The sequence below is a fragment of the Saccopteryx bilineata genome, chromosome 4 (genome assembly GCF_036850765.1).
Source record: "Saccopteryx bilineata isolate mSacBil1 chromosome 4, mSacBil1_pri_phased_curated, whole genome shotgun sequence".
Taxonomy (NCBI): Eukaryota; Metazoa; Chordata; class Mammalia; order Chiroptera; family Emballonuridae; genus Saccopteryx; species Saccopteryx bilineata.
In genome coordinates, this window is record NC_089493.1 from 129,164,790 (window position 1) to 129,182,792 (window position 18,003).

Here is an 18,003-nt window from a genome sequence, read left to right on the forward strand (position 1 = left end):
TACTTACATTATAAGTAGTACCTAATTTGTGTTTCTCTGGCGCAAGTTTTTATCTTTGTGATTGTTGGTAGAGTTGGTTTTCCTTTGGAGGAAAAAATTATATGACAAGAATTAAAGTCAGCAGCAACCTCTGGAAGTTACCACATGGAAATACGGGGACTCACACTATGCCATCCCTGGTGTGGGAGGAAAGTCCACTGCACAAGATCAGTACATCAGAGTACTCCCTGGGTAAAGTGCCTACAGACCCTCAAGGGAGCCTTCTGACTCCCAAGGCAGACAACGTACAGGTAACTTTCCCTCTGATCGATAAACCAGTTACTATAAAGGTTAGAATAGTATTTTCTCTCTACTGAGTGCCACTGTCTCTTTTCTCAAATGATGATACTCAATTCTGAAATGATGGCATTTAACTACTCTGGATAGTTTGGTTCCCAAGTCTAGGGCACTCTAATCCTGGACTGATCCACATTTGCAGTTCCATCTCCTAAGATACACAGAATTATAATAGAGCCAGTTATAATCCACTGGAAATGAACAGAACCAGCGGTCTCTGACATACTGGTAATTTTCCACATGATTTAAGCATATGGGATGTGCAAAACTTAGAAGCAACCTTGTGGGTGGCACCCCACTTTATACTGCTGCTGAAACAAAGCTGGATGCCTATCCTGGGAATCAAACAGCCTCGGCCCACTGTGTGCCACACTGCGAGCCGGCACTGCAACGCTCATGTCCACTCCTGTCTCCCTGCCCTGCATCCCAGCTACCCCAGCAGACTAACCCACAAACGCACAACAATTCAATCACAAACTAACCAATGCCCAGTGGAATACTTACATTGGCCCAGCTGGTTCATCATCTGCACGAGTGTCCAGTGTGTGAATGGCCCAGGGAGAGAGGAGGAGAAAGAGAAGTGTGAGAGGCCGCCCAAGGACAGTGCCCAGCAAGCACAGTGGCAGACAGGGCTATTTACAGCATTTACTCAAGACCATTCCGGCAGGGGTGCACACACTCATGGATTTACCACTTTTAAATTCAAGGTTTTAATGGCAGATATGTTGTTTCGATGGTTTTAGTTAACACTTTGAATGCTGGTCATGAAAAACTGCAACTGTAGTGGACAGATAGTCTGCAATGTCATCACACTCATCTTGTCCCCAAGTTCCAGTGGTTCACTCTTAAATAGATGAGAGACAAACCAACATTTCAGTTGTAAAATCCTGCTGTTTGTTTTCTTCTGGTGAATGCATGGGCAATTTAGCTCCGCCCTATGCTGGAGCTGGATGCGGCTCATCCTCCTTCCACAGCGCAGCTCCCACTGCGCTGGGGCTCCAGTCTGACAAGACTGAGAAAGAGGAAGCCGCACAGTTCAACCTAACACTGGGTCGGCCAGGCTGGGCTGTGCCAGCAGCAAGTGCACAGAACAAGAGGAGGACCTGTGACACCGCAGGGACAGCTGAGCAGTGGAGACATCTCTCTAGAAAAGACTTCAGACACGGACAGGTTCACTCCTGTGCACCCTGGCCAAAACCAGAACCCAAACCTAGGTCAGAAGCTTTTTTTAGATCAAAAAGCTTCCAATATCTGAGTTTAGAAACCTTATTAAATTGGTACTTTATGATTCTGATTTATAAGTTTTTCCTTCTTTTTTCAACTAAGGGCAACTTGGTCCCACTCAAGCAGGGATATTCCTACAGAGAATGTTGTTGTTAAAGGCCCACAAAGGGGAGGAAACAAGTGAGTGCTCTTAGTCTGTTCATATTTTACAGAAGTCAGGTAGACTAATGATTCAAAATGGTTTGATTTCACTGAAGCCTTCTAGAAAAACTCTCAGCAGGATTCCACAAGGAGCTTGGTGCACATGAAGCAGTTATGGAGGTACAGTCTTGGTGCAGGCGCCCGCAGGAGCACATGGCAGGAGGGATGTCTGTCAGAGGGACACTGCTCCACCTGTTCCTCTGAGGCTACGAGAGGCAAAGCCGCTGCCAGCACACACAGTGACTGGAGCAAAAACAAACAAACAAACAAACAAAAAAAACCCAGAAACCAACAACTTAGCCAAAACAGACTAGCGACACACCAGTGTCCACAGGATTCGATTACTGACAACAGTACTCTCAAAAATACAGAGAACACACTAAGACCAGGACACACAACATCCATGTGCTGTGTGTATACAAAGACGTCGGTGCTCAGACACACAAGCCAGCCTCAATCCTCCCTCGCTGCAGCACCCTGACGCGCTCAGCATCCCAGCCAAGCCAGCTCAGCTACATGCTAGGAGCTAAGCACTTGGGGACTCACAGGAGAAGACACAGAAGCAAACTGAGAGTATGCTTAGTGCTTTGGTTATGCACCCAGAAATACAAATTTCTAAAGCAAGCTAGCTGGTTTGAGAACATTGCCAATCTATCCCAAGTTTAAAAGAAAAAGCAGGGAAGGGGAATCGCAATGGCCAGGCCAATTCTTTTGAAAGCATGATGCTGTCAGCACCAACCCCAGCCCGTCACACCGCCACCTTCTCTCTCTTCTGTGGGGGAGCCCTGGTGTCTGACGAGGAACGTCAGTTTCCAGCCTGCATTGTGCAAAGGGCTGCAGTGAGCTGCAGCCACCATGGCACTGGTCTGGCTGTCATGCTTTGAGTGGGAGCAGCTGCTGTCTGTACTAGTATCTCCCAAGTCCACTTTCACATTTACAAGGAGCAAAGAAAACGGCCCATGTCCCCTGTGTCCCTGGACTGAACCACTACCAGCAGCACCGCTCTCCCCTTACAGGCCAGACAAAAACAAATCAACCCTTCATGGGGAAGTCAGGAGAGAGGGAAAGAACAGAACTACAGAAAAAAAGTACAAAAACCAAAGTAAATGAGGATTAAACAGCAAACTGAAATCCAAATTAGTTGTGAAAGTGAATGAAGTAAACTTGAAAAGTGTTAACATTATGAACTGTGCACCATATAGACTGAAGCGGAGATTAAACAAACTCCAAAAGCATGCATATCGCTCACTTACCACCGTGTTTTAAGTGTTTGATGCAATTGAAGGGGGGAAAAAAAAGAAGTCATAGTAACCGACAGATATCAAAATACCCCAAACCCTCAGGCCAAAGGACAGCTGCTTAAACAATGACTGTTCTGTCCACCTGGGTGTTACAACACTGACTAGGTGAGCGGAAGGGGTTGGGGGGAGGACACAAGATGTTTCTGGAATCGTCTCTTCAGTGGGCCACCAGGCGGAGCTGTTGCACACACCATTTTCCTGCATGGTCTTCCCAACCAAATGCATTGGAGCCCCCCCCCCCAGGTCCTCCTGCCCTAACAGGTTACCTAATGGAGTATCACCTCCCAAAACATGGCTTTAGCATCAAAATGACCAAGAATGGACTGTTGAACCTCACTCTTCTTTTACTGCCTTCATCTCAGTATGAATGGGGCTTTAGGGTCTCTAAACTCATGCAAATTCTGCCTGAATTTATGTCATCTCCTCCCTTGTTTGGTCCTACTGTAGCTTCTCCATAAGGGAACTGGTTACCGGTCCAAATGACCCTTAGTTAAGAGAAAAAGAATGTGTGTTGTACATGTTTAAAGTCACACTTTTTTCAGCATTCCTGGCATGTTGTACAGCTTCACACGCTACCAAATGTACCCAACTGATAGATTTTAGGTTTGGCTACATCAGAGCCACTAAAAATGCCCCCGGCCCCAAATTTCTCTCTCGGTCACTTAAAGAAAGATCCCTTTGACTGACTTATAAAAATTATCCCCCTAATGTGAAAAGAGAGAACTCTTTGATATCAGCACTTTCCCTAAATTTCATGCAGGGTCCAGTAAACTGAAGGCCCTCACCACTAAGCAGATTCACCCCCATCTCCACATGGGCTTGGGGGGGACTTGAAAGCACTCCCACTCTCCGGGAGCATCAGCGGGGCCCACAGAGGGGGAGCGCCAGCTGCACTCCACTGCAGACACGGAGGGAAGCACACCTCCACTTTCCAGGAGCATCAGCTGCACTCCACTGCAGACACGGAGGGAAACACACCTCCACTCTCCGGGAGCATCAGCTGCACTCCACTGCAGACACGGAGGGAAACACACCTCCACTCTCCAGGAGCATCAGCTGCACTCCACTGCAGACACGGAGGGAAGCACACCTCCACTCTCCGGGGGCATCAGCTGCACTCCACTGCAGACACGGAGGGAAACACACCTCCACTCTCCGGGAGCATCAGCTGCACTCCACTGCAGACACGGAGGGAAACACACCTCCACTCTCCAGGAGCATCAGCTGCACTCCACTGCAGACACGGAGGGAAGCACACCTCCACTCTCCAGGAGCATCAGCTGCACTCCACTGCAGACACGGAGGGAAGCACACCTCCACTCTCCGGGAGCATCAGCTGCACTCCACTGCAGACACGGAGGGAAGCACACCTCCACTCTCCGGGAGCATCAGCTGCACTCCACTGCAGACACGGAGGGAAACACACCTCCACTCTCCGGGAGCATCAGCTGCACTCCACTGCAGACACGGAGGGAAACACACCTCCACTCTCCGGGAGCATCAGCTGCACTCCACTGCAGACACGGAGGGAAGCACACCTCCACTCTCCGGGGGCATAGCTGCACTCCACTGCAGACACGGAGGGAAGCACACCTCCACTCTCCGGGGGCATAGCTGCACTCCACTGCAGACACGGAGGGAAGCACACCTCCACTCTCCGGGAGCATCAGCGGGGCCCACAGAGGGGGAGCGCCAGCTGCACTCCACTGCAGACAGGGAGGGAAGGCTGCAGGTCTACTCTCTTGGAGAATCACTGTTTAATGTTTTCAGAGACACAGTCAAGAGGTGAGTGAAATGGGAAAATGCCCTTATCTGGCTCCACGGCTCACCCATGACTGAAAAGATGACATGCAGATAACCACCTATGAGATGCACACCGACCCACAGAGACGTAACAAGGGCTAACGAAATTCACACATGTCCCACTGTCCCGAGTATATGCCTATGAACAAAAAATCACGTGGCCCACCCTCTCCATTTTTTCTGGAAGTAACTAAATGTAAACCCTAAATACTTTCCATGTGAGAAATCTAAAGCAGTATTTGCTTTTCTAGTGAAATGTATTTATACTAAACTCTAAGTTCCAATCTGTGGTTTTACCTTTTTTATACTGTTCACTCAGTGTTTCTGTAAGAGGGGCTGCGTTACCAAGAACTCACAGACCTTCCCCACCCCCAAATGATGAGTGTTATATGAACTTTTCTAATATGAAAAAAGTTCAGTGAGTCAGAATTAAATCATAGGTATTAGCTTGAAAATAAAGTACCTATTTGGCAGAGAAAAGGTATGTCAGGCCTGTAAAAACCCATTTTCATGATGGCAAAAATAACACAGAGCAACAGATGAGTGGTTGACAGGTAAGAATTTGTCTCTAAAACTCCAAATTTGTGCCAGATACCATGTTTTGAAATCATTTGTTCCAACAGGAGTGCTTCACAGTCTCCACAGGAGCGGGGCACAGGGAGAAAGCGCCCGGGGGGGGGGGGGGGTCGCTCCCACATGGACTGCACAGGAATTGAGGGAAACTGGCTGAGTAAGAAAATTCACTGAGAATAAACTTTTTAATGATTATTTCCACAGCACAGAAGGACACAGAGGGCGGGGGTGGAGCGAGGATCGAGAGAAGGAGGTGGAAACAGGGGGAAGGAAGCACTGGGATGGAAGTGTGGGGGCAAGGGTAGTCCAGAGCCGGACGGGACGGCACACGGGCCGTGGTGTGCGGGGCACAGCAGACAGCATACAGCTCACTGCGCGCAGCTCCAGCGTCCCAGACCTTCTACCCACTCAACAACGAAGTAAACACTGTTTGCGTTCCTCTCACGGGCGACGGGGCAAGAGTTCCTCCACACTCACCCTGAGTCATCTCATTACATAGGACTCGTTCCCTGTCTACAATGACGCAGCTTACAAGCAGCAGCTTCTGCCCAGGAGGCGGTAGAGATCTGCCGGCCATGGACATCACCCATGCCACCTGGCCCATCTGAGGAGGCTGGGGCCTCTGCCAGGAACATGCTCAGCCAAGGTCACTACCAAGGGTGGCAGCCAGCCTCATCATAAATTAAAAAACTGGTTTTGACGCTCACCTTTGCCTCTTCCTGACTTTTTGCTTCTCGACATTCCCAAAAGGAAGGGCTGACAAAGGAGATACTTAGGACGTAAAATCATCTTGAGGGGGTGACACAGGCCTTGTCGAGAGTGAGGCACAAATGCTCCCAAAGAGCCCACACTGAACCCATAGTCGACTTGCCCCTTCACGCTCAGTGCTAAGCACAAGTGTCTGCCCAGGAGTCCTGGTTTGCAATAGGGAAGAGAAAAATCTACAGACAACCTCAAGAAAGCAGTTTCACCCCACAGAACAGCAGCACTACCGTGGGCCCAGGAGTAGAAAGTGAAAATCCTGGACTCCATGTCGCAGGCAGCTGGTCCACTTCTTTCAAATGCCCATGTGCATTGCGGCGCGAACACCTGAAGGGTCCACAGGAGTCCCTCGTGCATCATTAGTTTTAACAAAAACCTGCCACCAGCCTCACTCCACTGCTCACTCCACCCGGTGCAGGCAGGGGCAAGGGGCTGCTGAGGACATAGGGAAGGCAGAGAAGTGGCTGCTGCTCTCAAACCCAACCTTCCAGAGGGCCGCCCTCTGCCCGAGGAGTGCAAGACCTCCCTTAGTGCTGTCCCCGAACACCAGTGGGTGCTTCAGAGCCACCCCTCGGCCACAGCCACAGCCACAGCCACGTCCGCAGGGCAGGCACAGCACCCAGGTGCACAGCGCAGGCCCGCAGGCCCGGAGCAGCCACAGCAGAGCTGGTGTTTTCTCCCTCCCCCACCTCCCCACTCTCCTCACCCCTCCCCCAACAGCCTCCACTCAGCTAGTCAGTGACAGGCAGGTGATGGTCATGGCTGGCAGGCCAATAAATTTGCTTTTGCTGTGATGTTACAGCATGGGTGGGGAGGGTAGCTAAGAACTACTGATGCACGTGTCCATCAGGAGCCCCCCAGCTATAATCACAGGGCTAGAAATGGGACATCCGTGACCAAAATTACGAAAATTTCCCAGGACTTTCCCAATTCTAAGTGTGTCCAACAATGTAAGAATGTTGTTCTTTCCAACGTTTAACAATTCTCCATGGTTCTGCTGCTATGGTCAGCCCTTCTCTGACTCCGTGTTAGTGCTCAGCTCTCTGTCGTAAACTGAAGGAGGTGACCAGATGCTCTCCACCATGCTCTTCTCTGAGACGCAGATAAGTCAGATGGGTCAATGGGAGGTGCTGGCTTCACCTGCTCAAAACCTCCTGAAGGAACACAGCCTTCCTGACAACAGTCTGACTGGACGGGGCACTGACCAACAGGGCTACGCCAGTAACCACATGACAACCAGTCAGGTACCCTGTATCTGCCTGGGAGGCCAGGCAGTCTGCGATCTTGGGGTGGCTTCTACAGTTGACTTAAGACTGTCCTCCAGCGGCCCTGGCAGGTTGTCTCAGTGGTAGAGCATCGGCCTGGCGTGCAGAAGTCCCAGGTTCGACTCCTGGCCAGGGCACACAGGAGAAGCGCCCATCTGCTTCTCCACCCCCCCCTCCTTCCTCTCTGTCTCTCTCTTCCCCTCCCGCAGCCGAGGCTCCATTGGAGCAAAGATGGCCCAGGCGCTGGGGATGGCTTCTTGGCCACTGCCCCAGGCACTAGAGTGGCTCTGGTCACAACAGAGCGACACCCCGGAGGGGCAGAGCATCGCCCCTGGAGGGCAGAGCGTCGCCCCCTGGTGGGCGTGCCGGGTGGATCCCGGTCGGGCGCATGTGGGAGTCTGTCTGTCTCTCCCTGTTTCCAGCTTCAGAAAAATACAAAAAAAAAAAAAAAGACTGTCCTCCAGCTCAACCTGCCTGATGATCTGGACTGAAGGTCAGAGCTGAGCTGACACTGACTGCACCCACTCCCTGCACATGGCTGTGGGCAGGCGGGACCAGAGTCTGCAAGGACAAAGCTTGTCATCACAGCTCTCCATGCCTCATCTTAGGGGTGGTTAGTGAGAAACCAACACAAGACTCTCCTTTTGGGATTGAATCCCAACACCCTTAGGATCTACTGTGGGAGCCTGGACACCACTCAGCAAGCAACCCCAAAGTGGCAGTGGTCTTGCAGGGACGCTCTTACCATCCGGAACTTCATCTGGCCTCTTCCTCTTCTCATACACGACAATGATCACCACGAGGATAATGATTTCAGCCAGGATTCCCAAGAAAGGCCAGAGTGGGGCCAGGTGGCTCCGTACCCTGAGAACGGTGACTGCGACATCACTGCCAATGGAATTGGTAGCATTGCACTGATACTCGCCAGGGTCTTCATTGATATGGAGACTTGTGATGCTCAGCTCAGTGTAATTGTCCTTGTTGGTGATGAAGATGCGGCCGGAAGCATTGAAAATGTCCTGCTCGGGCAGAAGTGAGAACACACAAAGGTCAGAGGATGTGACTCAATGCCCAGTACAGAGTAACATTGTTCTCCATTCTCAGCAGAACAGTGGCTGGATGAGGGAACAGTGTCAGTGCCATTTTGTCCAAGGAACTCGGCATACTTCATTACTGACTTCAGTATCAACAACAGTCAACAAGCATCCGAGAGACAGAGTCACACCTTCCAGTGGGAGTCCTCTAATCTCCCCTACATCTGTTAGTGAAGGGGGCCGGCCTGCAGACCTGGAGAGGGCTGAGTCCCACTGCCACCCCCACAGAAGACAGAGCAAGGACAATTCTTCGCTCCCCTTGCAGGCCATGGGTGAGGGGACGGGAGGTAAAACTGGAATTTTGGACTGGACTGAATTAAGCTTTGTAACAACAGAGAGATCTAAGAAAGCTATAGGATTTGTCCAGAAACAGAGTCTAGAGAACTGCTGAAATCAGTGTCTAGAGCAGGGGTCCCCAAACTTTTTACACAGGGGGTCAGTTCACTGTCCCTTAGACCGTTGGAGGGCCACCACATTCAGTGCTCATCTCACTGATCACCAATGAAAGAGGTGCTCCTTCTGGAAGTGCAGCGGGGCGGATAAATGGCCTCAGGGGGCCGCATGCGGCCCGCGGGCCGTAGTTTGGGGACGCCTGGTCTAGAGAAAATTGAAAGCATTTTGTATCAGCACTAACCAAGTTTAGGGTGTTCAACAAAAACAGTTTTCAAAGGCACAGGCCCAGAAATAGCTTTTCTTTCCGGATCCTGCTTTCATTAAAAAGGGTTCTGTCCCCTAATCAGTGGTCGGCAAACAGCGGCTCGTTAGCCACACGCGGCTTTTTGGCCCCTTGAGTGTGGCTCTTCCACAAAATACCACATGCGGGTGCTACCTTGATAAGGAATGTGCCTACATATATAGTTTAAGATTAAAAAATGTGGTTCTCAAAAGAAATGTCAATCGTTGTACTGTTGATACTTGGCTCTGCTGACTGATGAGTTTGCCGACCACTGGCCTTTAAATGATGTACAGCCTGAGAGCAAGATGAAGTAACAATGTCTGATTTTAAATAGTTTTCAAAGTACAACAGATACTTAAGAGTTCCCAGTCATGTGAACAGAAAATAAAATGGCGACTGAGGACCCCCAGCCTGCCCTCCCTCCAGGGGCCACTCGGGAGAAATGGGTGTTTCCCTGCCAGCTCAGGGCCTGCGGAGGGGACACCACACAGCTTTGGCACCTTCCATCCAAGGATTCCTGAACTCTAGTAGTCCCTGTTCACGCCAGAGCCCTCACAGCACCACCAGACAACATCACTAGGAGTTACAGAGTGGGAAAACAAATGGACTTCAAGGTTTTTACAAAGCGGATTTGATCCTTGGTTTTGTCACTAACTACCTTGCTGAACATGTAACCTTTCTAAAGAAGCTGGTTAGACAGTGTCCAGGTCCTTCTGATTCTGAAGGTGATAATTAATGAGGATGCTTGCACAGTGTGCTGGGCATGCAAGGCCTGGGGACAGGAGGAAGGCCCTGACAGCCTCTGACAGAAAAGAAACGGATCAGACATCAGCGGGTCAGAAAGAAAGAGGCTGAAGCTTTGACTTTCCAAATCCCACCAAGAATCATGTCACAGGTTACAAAAGACGTTGCTTTTTTTAAAAACCTTTTTTATGGAATAGATCCTGTCCAATTTTCAGTATCCAAGGCCGCCTTGGGTGACACCAGGTTGCCTTGGTTCCTAACCTGTACTTCCTGTGTCTAGAAATATGCTATTAACAGTTCTCCTCATCTTGTCTTCCCAGTGACACTAAGACACTCCAACAACATTTTCTTTAGGATAAAAACAGACTAGAATAATAGCAAAAACTTAAGACTGGGGCTAGCTCCTCCAGTGTCCTGCCTGAAGGGACAGCAGTCTAGCCCTTTAGCAGATAGACAGTGTTAACAAGTCTCCTCGAGGTAGTCCATGCTGGATGGAAGTTGCCAGTGGCCTCCAGGCTCATGACATAACACTCATGGCCCTAGAAGGGGTGACCAAGCCAGGCCAGTGTGGCACTTCCAGCAACTGCCCCAGGAGTCTGGATCTCCCCAGGAGGAAACTGGCATCCAGAGACTCGGTCTGCCACCCACTCACCACAAACAGGCCGTTCTCCTTCTTGCGCCAGGCCCACTCCGGGTGGGGGTAGCCAACTGATTTGCAGTACATCATGGCCTCCTGCCCTTCATTCTTGTTCTCGCTTCGTTTATGACCAGTGATTGCAGGTTTAGCTGTGGGAAAGCATGTTGAACAGTTACCATGGGAGCCAGCCCAAAATAAGATATGAAGGCCCCTTCTAATGTGGTCTTGAGGCCCATCCTCAAATTCGGCTTTGATAACATGCATTGCACATGAGAGCAGAGCAATGGAACCAAGCCCACCCTCTCCCTTCCATCCACCAATGTGGCCCAAGCAGACACCAAGGTTCCTACAGGTGAAGTAAATCCACTCAAAGACGGTACAGGCTGGGTGGCCCGAAACTCAGCCATCCTTTGAAGAAAATGAAAACAGAAGCTGTTATAATGGGGTTTTCTGTTTTGGTTTTTTTAATTTTATTTACTGATTTTACAGACGGGTGAGGAACGAAAAGTATCAACTCATAGATGCTTCACTTTAGTTGTTCACTGACTGCTTCTCGTTCTCATATGTGCCTCGACTGGGAAAGCTCATGGGTTTGAACAGCGACCTCAGCATTCCAGGTCAACACATTCCAGGTCAACGCTCTATCCACTGCACCATGGTTTTTCTTAAAACACCCTCACTAACGACAAATGTGGTTTCTGTCCAGTCATATATTCCCTTAGGGAAATTAGGAATCTCTGAGATCAAACAGCTAAAACTGAGTCCTACTGCATGCACATTATGAGAAACAATGAATGCCTGGAGAAGCTATCTGATGGTGTCAATGGCCGAGGCTCTCCCAGGAGAGGGGATCCAGCAAACCAGTCTTCACAAGGGAGGAAAGGAATGAGCAGGAAAGTCAACCAGTGTCCCAAGAGATTTGACTAACAGTTTAAGAATCTGATTTATACATCGAATTTGAAGTAATCTTAATGAACCCAATCTTGGAATTTCTAGACATGCTAGGAACTGCTGGTCTTCTCTGCTTTTAGGGTCACTTAGGAAGAAAAAAACAGCACCTGTGATTTAAAAATTAGATAGGCTTTAAGAATCCAAGAAGCCTGGGTCTGACCTGTGGTGGCGCAGTGGATAAAGCATCGACCTGGAATGCTGAGGTCGCCGGTTCAAAACCCTGGGCTTGCCTGGTCAAGGCACATATGGGAGTTGATGCTTCCTGCTCCTGCCCTCTTCTCTTTCTCTCTCCTCTCTCTTTCTAATAATAATGAATGAATAAATAAAAATCTAAACAGTCTCAATCAAATTTAAAAAAAGAAAAGAAAAAGAATCCAAGAAGCCTGAGGTGGAGGCTAGCTCTTTGAAACTGGCCTTTTCTGATCTGACTGCATTTCCCATCATACCTTACAAGTTACAGTAATCTGAAAGCAATAAACTCAAAGTAGGCCAGGCATCACTTTGGCCAAGATGAGAACAGGCCTGGTCCAAATTCCAGCTCCGCTGGTTCTTTAATTACTCTGTGGCTTCAGTTCTATACCCAATATCAAACGGAGAGCATTCTAGCCCCTGCCTACACCCGTGTCCTTGCACAGGTAAGATGTCAAAGCATTCACTTTGCGACCATCAAAGCCTGTGGAGCTGTACTGTTATCATGGGGCTGACCCCACGTTCTCCCTCTGACTGGTGTGGCTTCCTCCTCTCAGACCGCATCCCAGGCAGGCTCCAGAGCACCTGGACAGGAGGCCCCTGCTGCCTCCACAAGCACTGCCTGCCCAACAGGCCTGCTCAGTGCTCCTCAGTGTGGGATGTGTTCTGAAGAAGATGCTACAAAGGAAATGTCCTTTTGTTTTTCCAGACAAAATTCCTCACTACAGAAGGGAGTGGGTCAGGCTGGTTCGATTTTATTCCCACCATGCCAAATTTCTCCCATGGTTACTGGGTCACTTACTTATCAGTGATCACCCTTCCTCAAAGATTTCTTCAGTCAACGGCTATGAAAGGCCATCTTAAGCACGCCGAGGAGGAAGCTCCCTGGCCACACGGACTGGACACCGTCACGGGGGAGTGGGCGACACACCAGCAGAATACCCCCTTTGCCTCTGGTTGTGCTTCATTAATCTGACAAACATTTCCTAAGCACCCACGACATGCCAGCTCTGACAGAAGTGTGGGGAACACCCTTCTGTTGCAGTACATTTTAACAGTCATGAAGAAAGTAAGGGAGCAGGCCACTCCTATCTACAGGAAGAACATGTCAAGGAGAGAGATGTGTAGAGTCGTGAGGCAGAAATGTGCTCACTATGTACAAGAGCATGGGGAGTTGTTTTTGAAACGCAGTAAGCAACAGGAAGAAAGCAAGAGAGGAAACCAGAGAGAACGAAACCCAGGTCAGACAGAACCTCAATGACCCCTGAATGACTTTGGCTTTTACTCTGAGTCAGCTGGGAAGCCACAGGTGAATACCGAGTGCAGATATGGAACGATCCACATGTGGCTGACAGGTGTAGACAGACAAGACGTTCTGCATATATATTATAGTCTGAGTGAATGCATTTGTTAATGGGCTGGACATGGGATGTGAGAGAGAAAGGAGTCAAGAACGACTGCAAGGTTTGGGGCCTGACTGCAGGAATGAAGCTGCCAGCACAGAAGTGAAGACTGCGGAAGAATCAGGGTGCTATTTGCTTGTCTTTACTGTTTTCTCTGGGGATGCAGTTAATGTGGTAGTTAAAGCCAGGCATTCAAATTTCAGGACACGTTAAATTTAAGATACTTATTTCACATTCAAGTGAAGCTGCCAAGCAGAACTAAGTCTCATGCTTGGATCTCAGGGAGTCATCTAGGGTGGAGACAAGAATTTCAGAAATCAGCTTCCACGGGATCTATCTCCCATTTCCCCCTACTCTTGTCCACAGGGACATCCAGCCTGGCCCGGCCAGCGGACTAACCCCAAGAGTACTGGGAGTTCAAGGTCACCAGCTCTTGCTGTGGGGACTCATCTCAGATTATTACACACAGATAACACCTAAAAAGCTAAACACTGAGCTGGTTTATGACTCCACAGCCTCTAAAAAGTTGCTGTTCTGCAAAGACACAGACTTGAAAGTAAGGACAGGGAGAGGGTGGACATGGTCCTCACTCCTCCCTTGGTGTCTGGGAGGAGAGCACCACTAGGAACTGAGCTAACCCCACCACATTAGCTGGCCATGTTTACACAGTGCAAGACTATAAGAAAGAGTTTTCAATGATTACTGCTGCTTTCCCAGCAAATAATACTGAGTGAAGCTTAGGAGTATCCCCTCTGCCTAGCGTACTCAAAAGAATAACACCCTCAATCTTCACCTTTGGCATGGTGGAACTACCACTAGTATACTCAGCAGAGAGAAAATTAACCCAACCCACATGACTCTATCTTTATAGGGAGTGATGAAAATAACTATTACTTTAGCCTTTGGGTCAGTGGAAAGCTACATTCACTTCTGTCCTCATGGCACTGCTTATGAAAAGCCTAGTTCTGCCCCACCAGCTGAGCTGGACAGCAGCCTCTCAGCATGTGTCAGCCTTGGTCCAAAAGAGGGTCCCTTAGGGCTCAGAGTCCACCTGTGGTGGTTTTTAAATAGTCCACAAATTCTCCAATATTCTTTCCTTCAGAAGGTGGGTCTCATCTCCCCCTCTGGAGTGTGGGCTGGACCCAGTGACTGGGTTCTAAGGAATGAAATAAAGCAGAAGTAAAGGATACAGCTCCAGATACTAGTTCACAAAAGACGAGGTTCTCTGTCTGCTCTGGGGTCACGCACTCTGGGGACGTTCCACTGCCATGTTAGGAATGTTCCAACAGCCCACGAGGAGGCCCATGCAGTGAGAAACCCCGGGCTTCTGCCAGGAGCCTGTGAGGCGGCCAAGAAAGCAACTGACCCTCCAGCTGGTCAGGTTTCCCAATGACGGCAGCTCCAACCCACTAGAAAAACCCTGAGCCAGAACCATCCCATGGACCCACTCCCTTTTCCTGACCTACAGAAACGATGAGGTACCTGCTGAGTGTTTGCTGCTTTTTAAGCCACTACTATGTAGCATCAGACCACAAACACAGTTACCCGGCAGAATAGACGTCAACCCATCTAGGCTCTATAGAGACTCTTAATCACTGAATAACCTAAAGCGGGTATTGAAAATTCTCAGAGTTTCAGTGTTCACTTTTGTGAAATGGTAATAATACCCATAATACTCCACAGAGGTCTTGTGAGGATGAAATTACATCTCTATAGCAATCTAGCGCATGGCTGGAGTTTGGAGTCAAAGTAAACATTTACACTGAGCTATTAGTTGCAGCAAAGAAAGGCTAGGCCCAGACTCAGGCATTCTGAGCTCTAAGAACTCAGAGATACTGATTTATTACGTGTTCCCTCCCTGTTTGCTAATATAAACAGGACTTCTGTGTGTGGCGCTAATAAGGTTAATTGGGTCAGATACTGACAAATAATATTCATTGATGGCTTACTCATACTGATTAAGGGGCCTCACCTCATATGGGCTTACTATATTTAATAAGGAAACGCTTAATCAGGTCCTGCTGGTTTCAAAGTAGGTCTGAGGGGTCCGACAAAGCAGATACTCTTTACCTCCCTGTGCGCTCTCAGGGAGCAGAGACGATGGCAAGAGTGAGGGCAGAGTAGTAAGAAGGTAACAGAGAGACTCTTAAAAGAGATCACAGACCTACTAGGAGTGAGCTCAACCTCTCACCTTGTTAGCAATATGCTCTCATCACATTAGTTCATGGGCATCCTTCCAGCATCTAATGAACAGCCACACAAGGATTCCAAAGGACTCTTCATTACCCAGCAATACCTGACCCGATGTTATGACCTGGGCCTTTGGCTGAGAACAGATGCACCTTCCTCAGCATCCTCCGCTGCCTAGACTGCCTACACCTCAGCACAGTGTCCAGCTCCTCTGCCAGGCTAGTGTCTGTAGCCAGTGTCAACTTACACAAGGGAGGTATGTTCCACTGAATCCACTGATAAACATAACAGAGCTGAGAAAGGGATGGGGCCTCTCCAATGGACACCTTATTTGGTATTCACCTTTCAAAGTACATTATTAACTTTTCCAACTTTTTTTTTTTTTTTTTTTCATTTTTCTGAAGCTGGAAACAGGGAGAGACAGTCAGACAGACTCCCGCATGCGCCCGACCGGGATCCACCCGGCACGCCCACCAGGGGCGATGCTCTGCCCACCAGGGGGCGATGCTCTGCCCATCCTGGGCGTCGCCATGTTGCGACCAGAGCCACTCTAGCGCCTGAGGCAGAGGCCACAGAGCCATGCCCAGCGCCCGGGCCATCTTTGCTCCAATGGAGCCTTGGCTGCGGGAGGGGAAGAGAGAGACAGAGAGGAAAGCACGGCGGAGGGGTGGAGAAGCAAATGGGCGCTTCTCCTGTGTGCCCTGGCCGGGAATCGAACCCGGGTCCTCCGCACGCTAGGCCGACGCTCTACCGCTGAGCCAACCGGCCAGGGCTTTTCCAACTTATTTTCAGAGACACCCCATCCTTTAGGTGTTTCCAATAAGTGTGTGATGTCTAAATAAACATGATGATACTGTACAGATGATCTCTTTGCTTCCTTTATGCAAAATATCAAGTCCCAGAGATACTTCATCTTTGCTGTAAGCAAATTAGTGGCTTTGCTGAAGGCAGAGGGACAGCTAAAATTTACAGCTTAGCCAAAAGCTAAAGCCTTAGTCCTGGCCAGGTGGCTCAGTGGATAAGGCATCATCCTGGTGCACTGAGGTTGCTGGTTCGATCCCCAATCAGAGCATATATGAGATGCAACCACGGAGTACACAACTAAATAAATGAGTTGATGTTTCTCTCTCCTTCCCTCCCCTACACCTGCTCTCTCTCAAATCAATAGGGGGGAAAAAAGCCAAGCCCAACAAGCAATATAAAATTGGTCAAGATGGAAGCAAGAAAGACATTGGCTTTAAGTTCAATAAGCTTCTCTACAGAACAGGTTCACCACTGGTTGTAGAGACTAGAGCAGTCTGGGATTTGTGCTAGTGTTGCCTCCTATTGGTGAGGCTTTTTTCCTTTCCTGCAGGTGAAACCCTGAGCAGGAGGCACTGACATTCTCCTCCAAGACAAAGACTCTAACCCTGGACATGCATTGGCATCACCTGGAGTGCCTCACTAAGCCTGCTGCCCAGGCCGCGGCTCACGCACATCAGGTCTGAGAGGCACTGCTGTCACATCGTTCCTAGCCCAGCGTCTGAGTTCAGGAGACCGGGGGGGGGGGGGGGGGGGGGGGGGGGGATGCCCATACGACGGGCAGATGAGTGAACAGAGGTGTAGAAGCACTAAGGTCATATTCTCAAAGTTGAGAAGCTGCAAGTCACAGCCACTAGGAAAAAAGCTTAGAAATCATTTCCTTCGATAGCCCACTCCCTCTTCTGTGTCCACAGAAGGAAACCGCAGACCATGACAGCCTGACAGACCTTAAAGTCCCTCCACCTCATCGTACACTGGGCAGCTGAGGCCCAGGAGGAAAGAGTCAGGGTCACAGTGAGTGGAATGGCAGGGCCAGAATGACAGCCATTTTTTCTCAGTCAGAGGGCTCCTGTTTTGTGGGGAATGTGGCCTCACAGCTCAGTGTTCAGGGGTGCAGGCTCTGGCACTGAGGACCCAGGCTCCACTGTCTAACTCTTCATTCTGTGCAAATAATTTAATTCCCTTCAGCTTCCATTTTCTCACCTGGAAAGTGAGCTAATACAGTAATAGCATTCACCTCAGAGTTGTGCAGATTAAAGGAGAGGCAAGGAACGAGCATCGGACCCAGTACAGAGCAAGGCACACAGAGTGCACAATGTTAGCCATTCTCGGTCTTACGAAGGAGCATCAGGGTAGCACCCTGGTGAGAGGAAAAGAAGAATAGGTATGGTTATCTGACTCAAGGTTGATGTTCAAAATGTTCTAGAAGCTTTAAGATGTTATCATACTTTCAAAGACTTATCTAGCAAGAGCAGTTTTGGGTCAGAACCAGCTTCAACATCAGCTCTGACCTAAAGGATGTCACAACCACCCAGCATCCTCATCTGTCAAACTGAGCACCTATCAATATCACACAAATGGCAGTGAAAACGCTCTGCATGCTGAAAGTTCTGTACAAACGTGAGTGTACAGTGCGGACTCAGGCATATCACCGGGATGGCCATGCAACAGACCAAGAAATAGGAACGCAGGCAAGGTCGCTTACAAGAACCCTAACATTTAGTCCTAATGCTCAAAATAGAACGAAAGCTACAAAGTAGGGAGGAGAAAAACAAGTTCAATCTTGGCTCTCGTAGCCACCAGAAGTCTGAACCTCATCAGAAAAGTCCATTGAACAGGCAGAGATGACGGGC

The 18,003-nt window shown here is 49.3% G+C and overlaps 1 protein-coding gene across 1 annotated transcript in view; it reads right to left on the reverse strand.

Moving 5' to 3' along the window:
* NPTN (neuroplastin) overlaps positions 1-18,003 on the reverse strand; it is an 83,255-nt gene that overhangs the window by 1,575 nt on the left and 63,677 nt on the right. The window contains exons 5-8 of the mRNA XM_066278074.1: positions 10,632-10,765; positions 8,211-8,484; positions 841-862; positions 8-82 (exon numbers count right to left, since the gene is read on the reverse strand). Of these exons, the coding sequence (XP_066134171.1) occupies positions 22-82; positions 841-862; positions 8,211-8,484; positions 10,632-10,765 (491 nt within the window). The 3' untranslated portion in view covers positions 8-21. The remainder of the gene's footprint in view (positions 1-7; positions 83-840; positions 863-8,210; positions 8,485-10,631; positions 10,766-18,003) is intronic.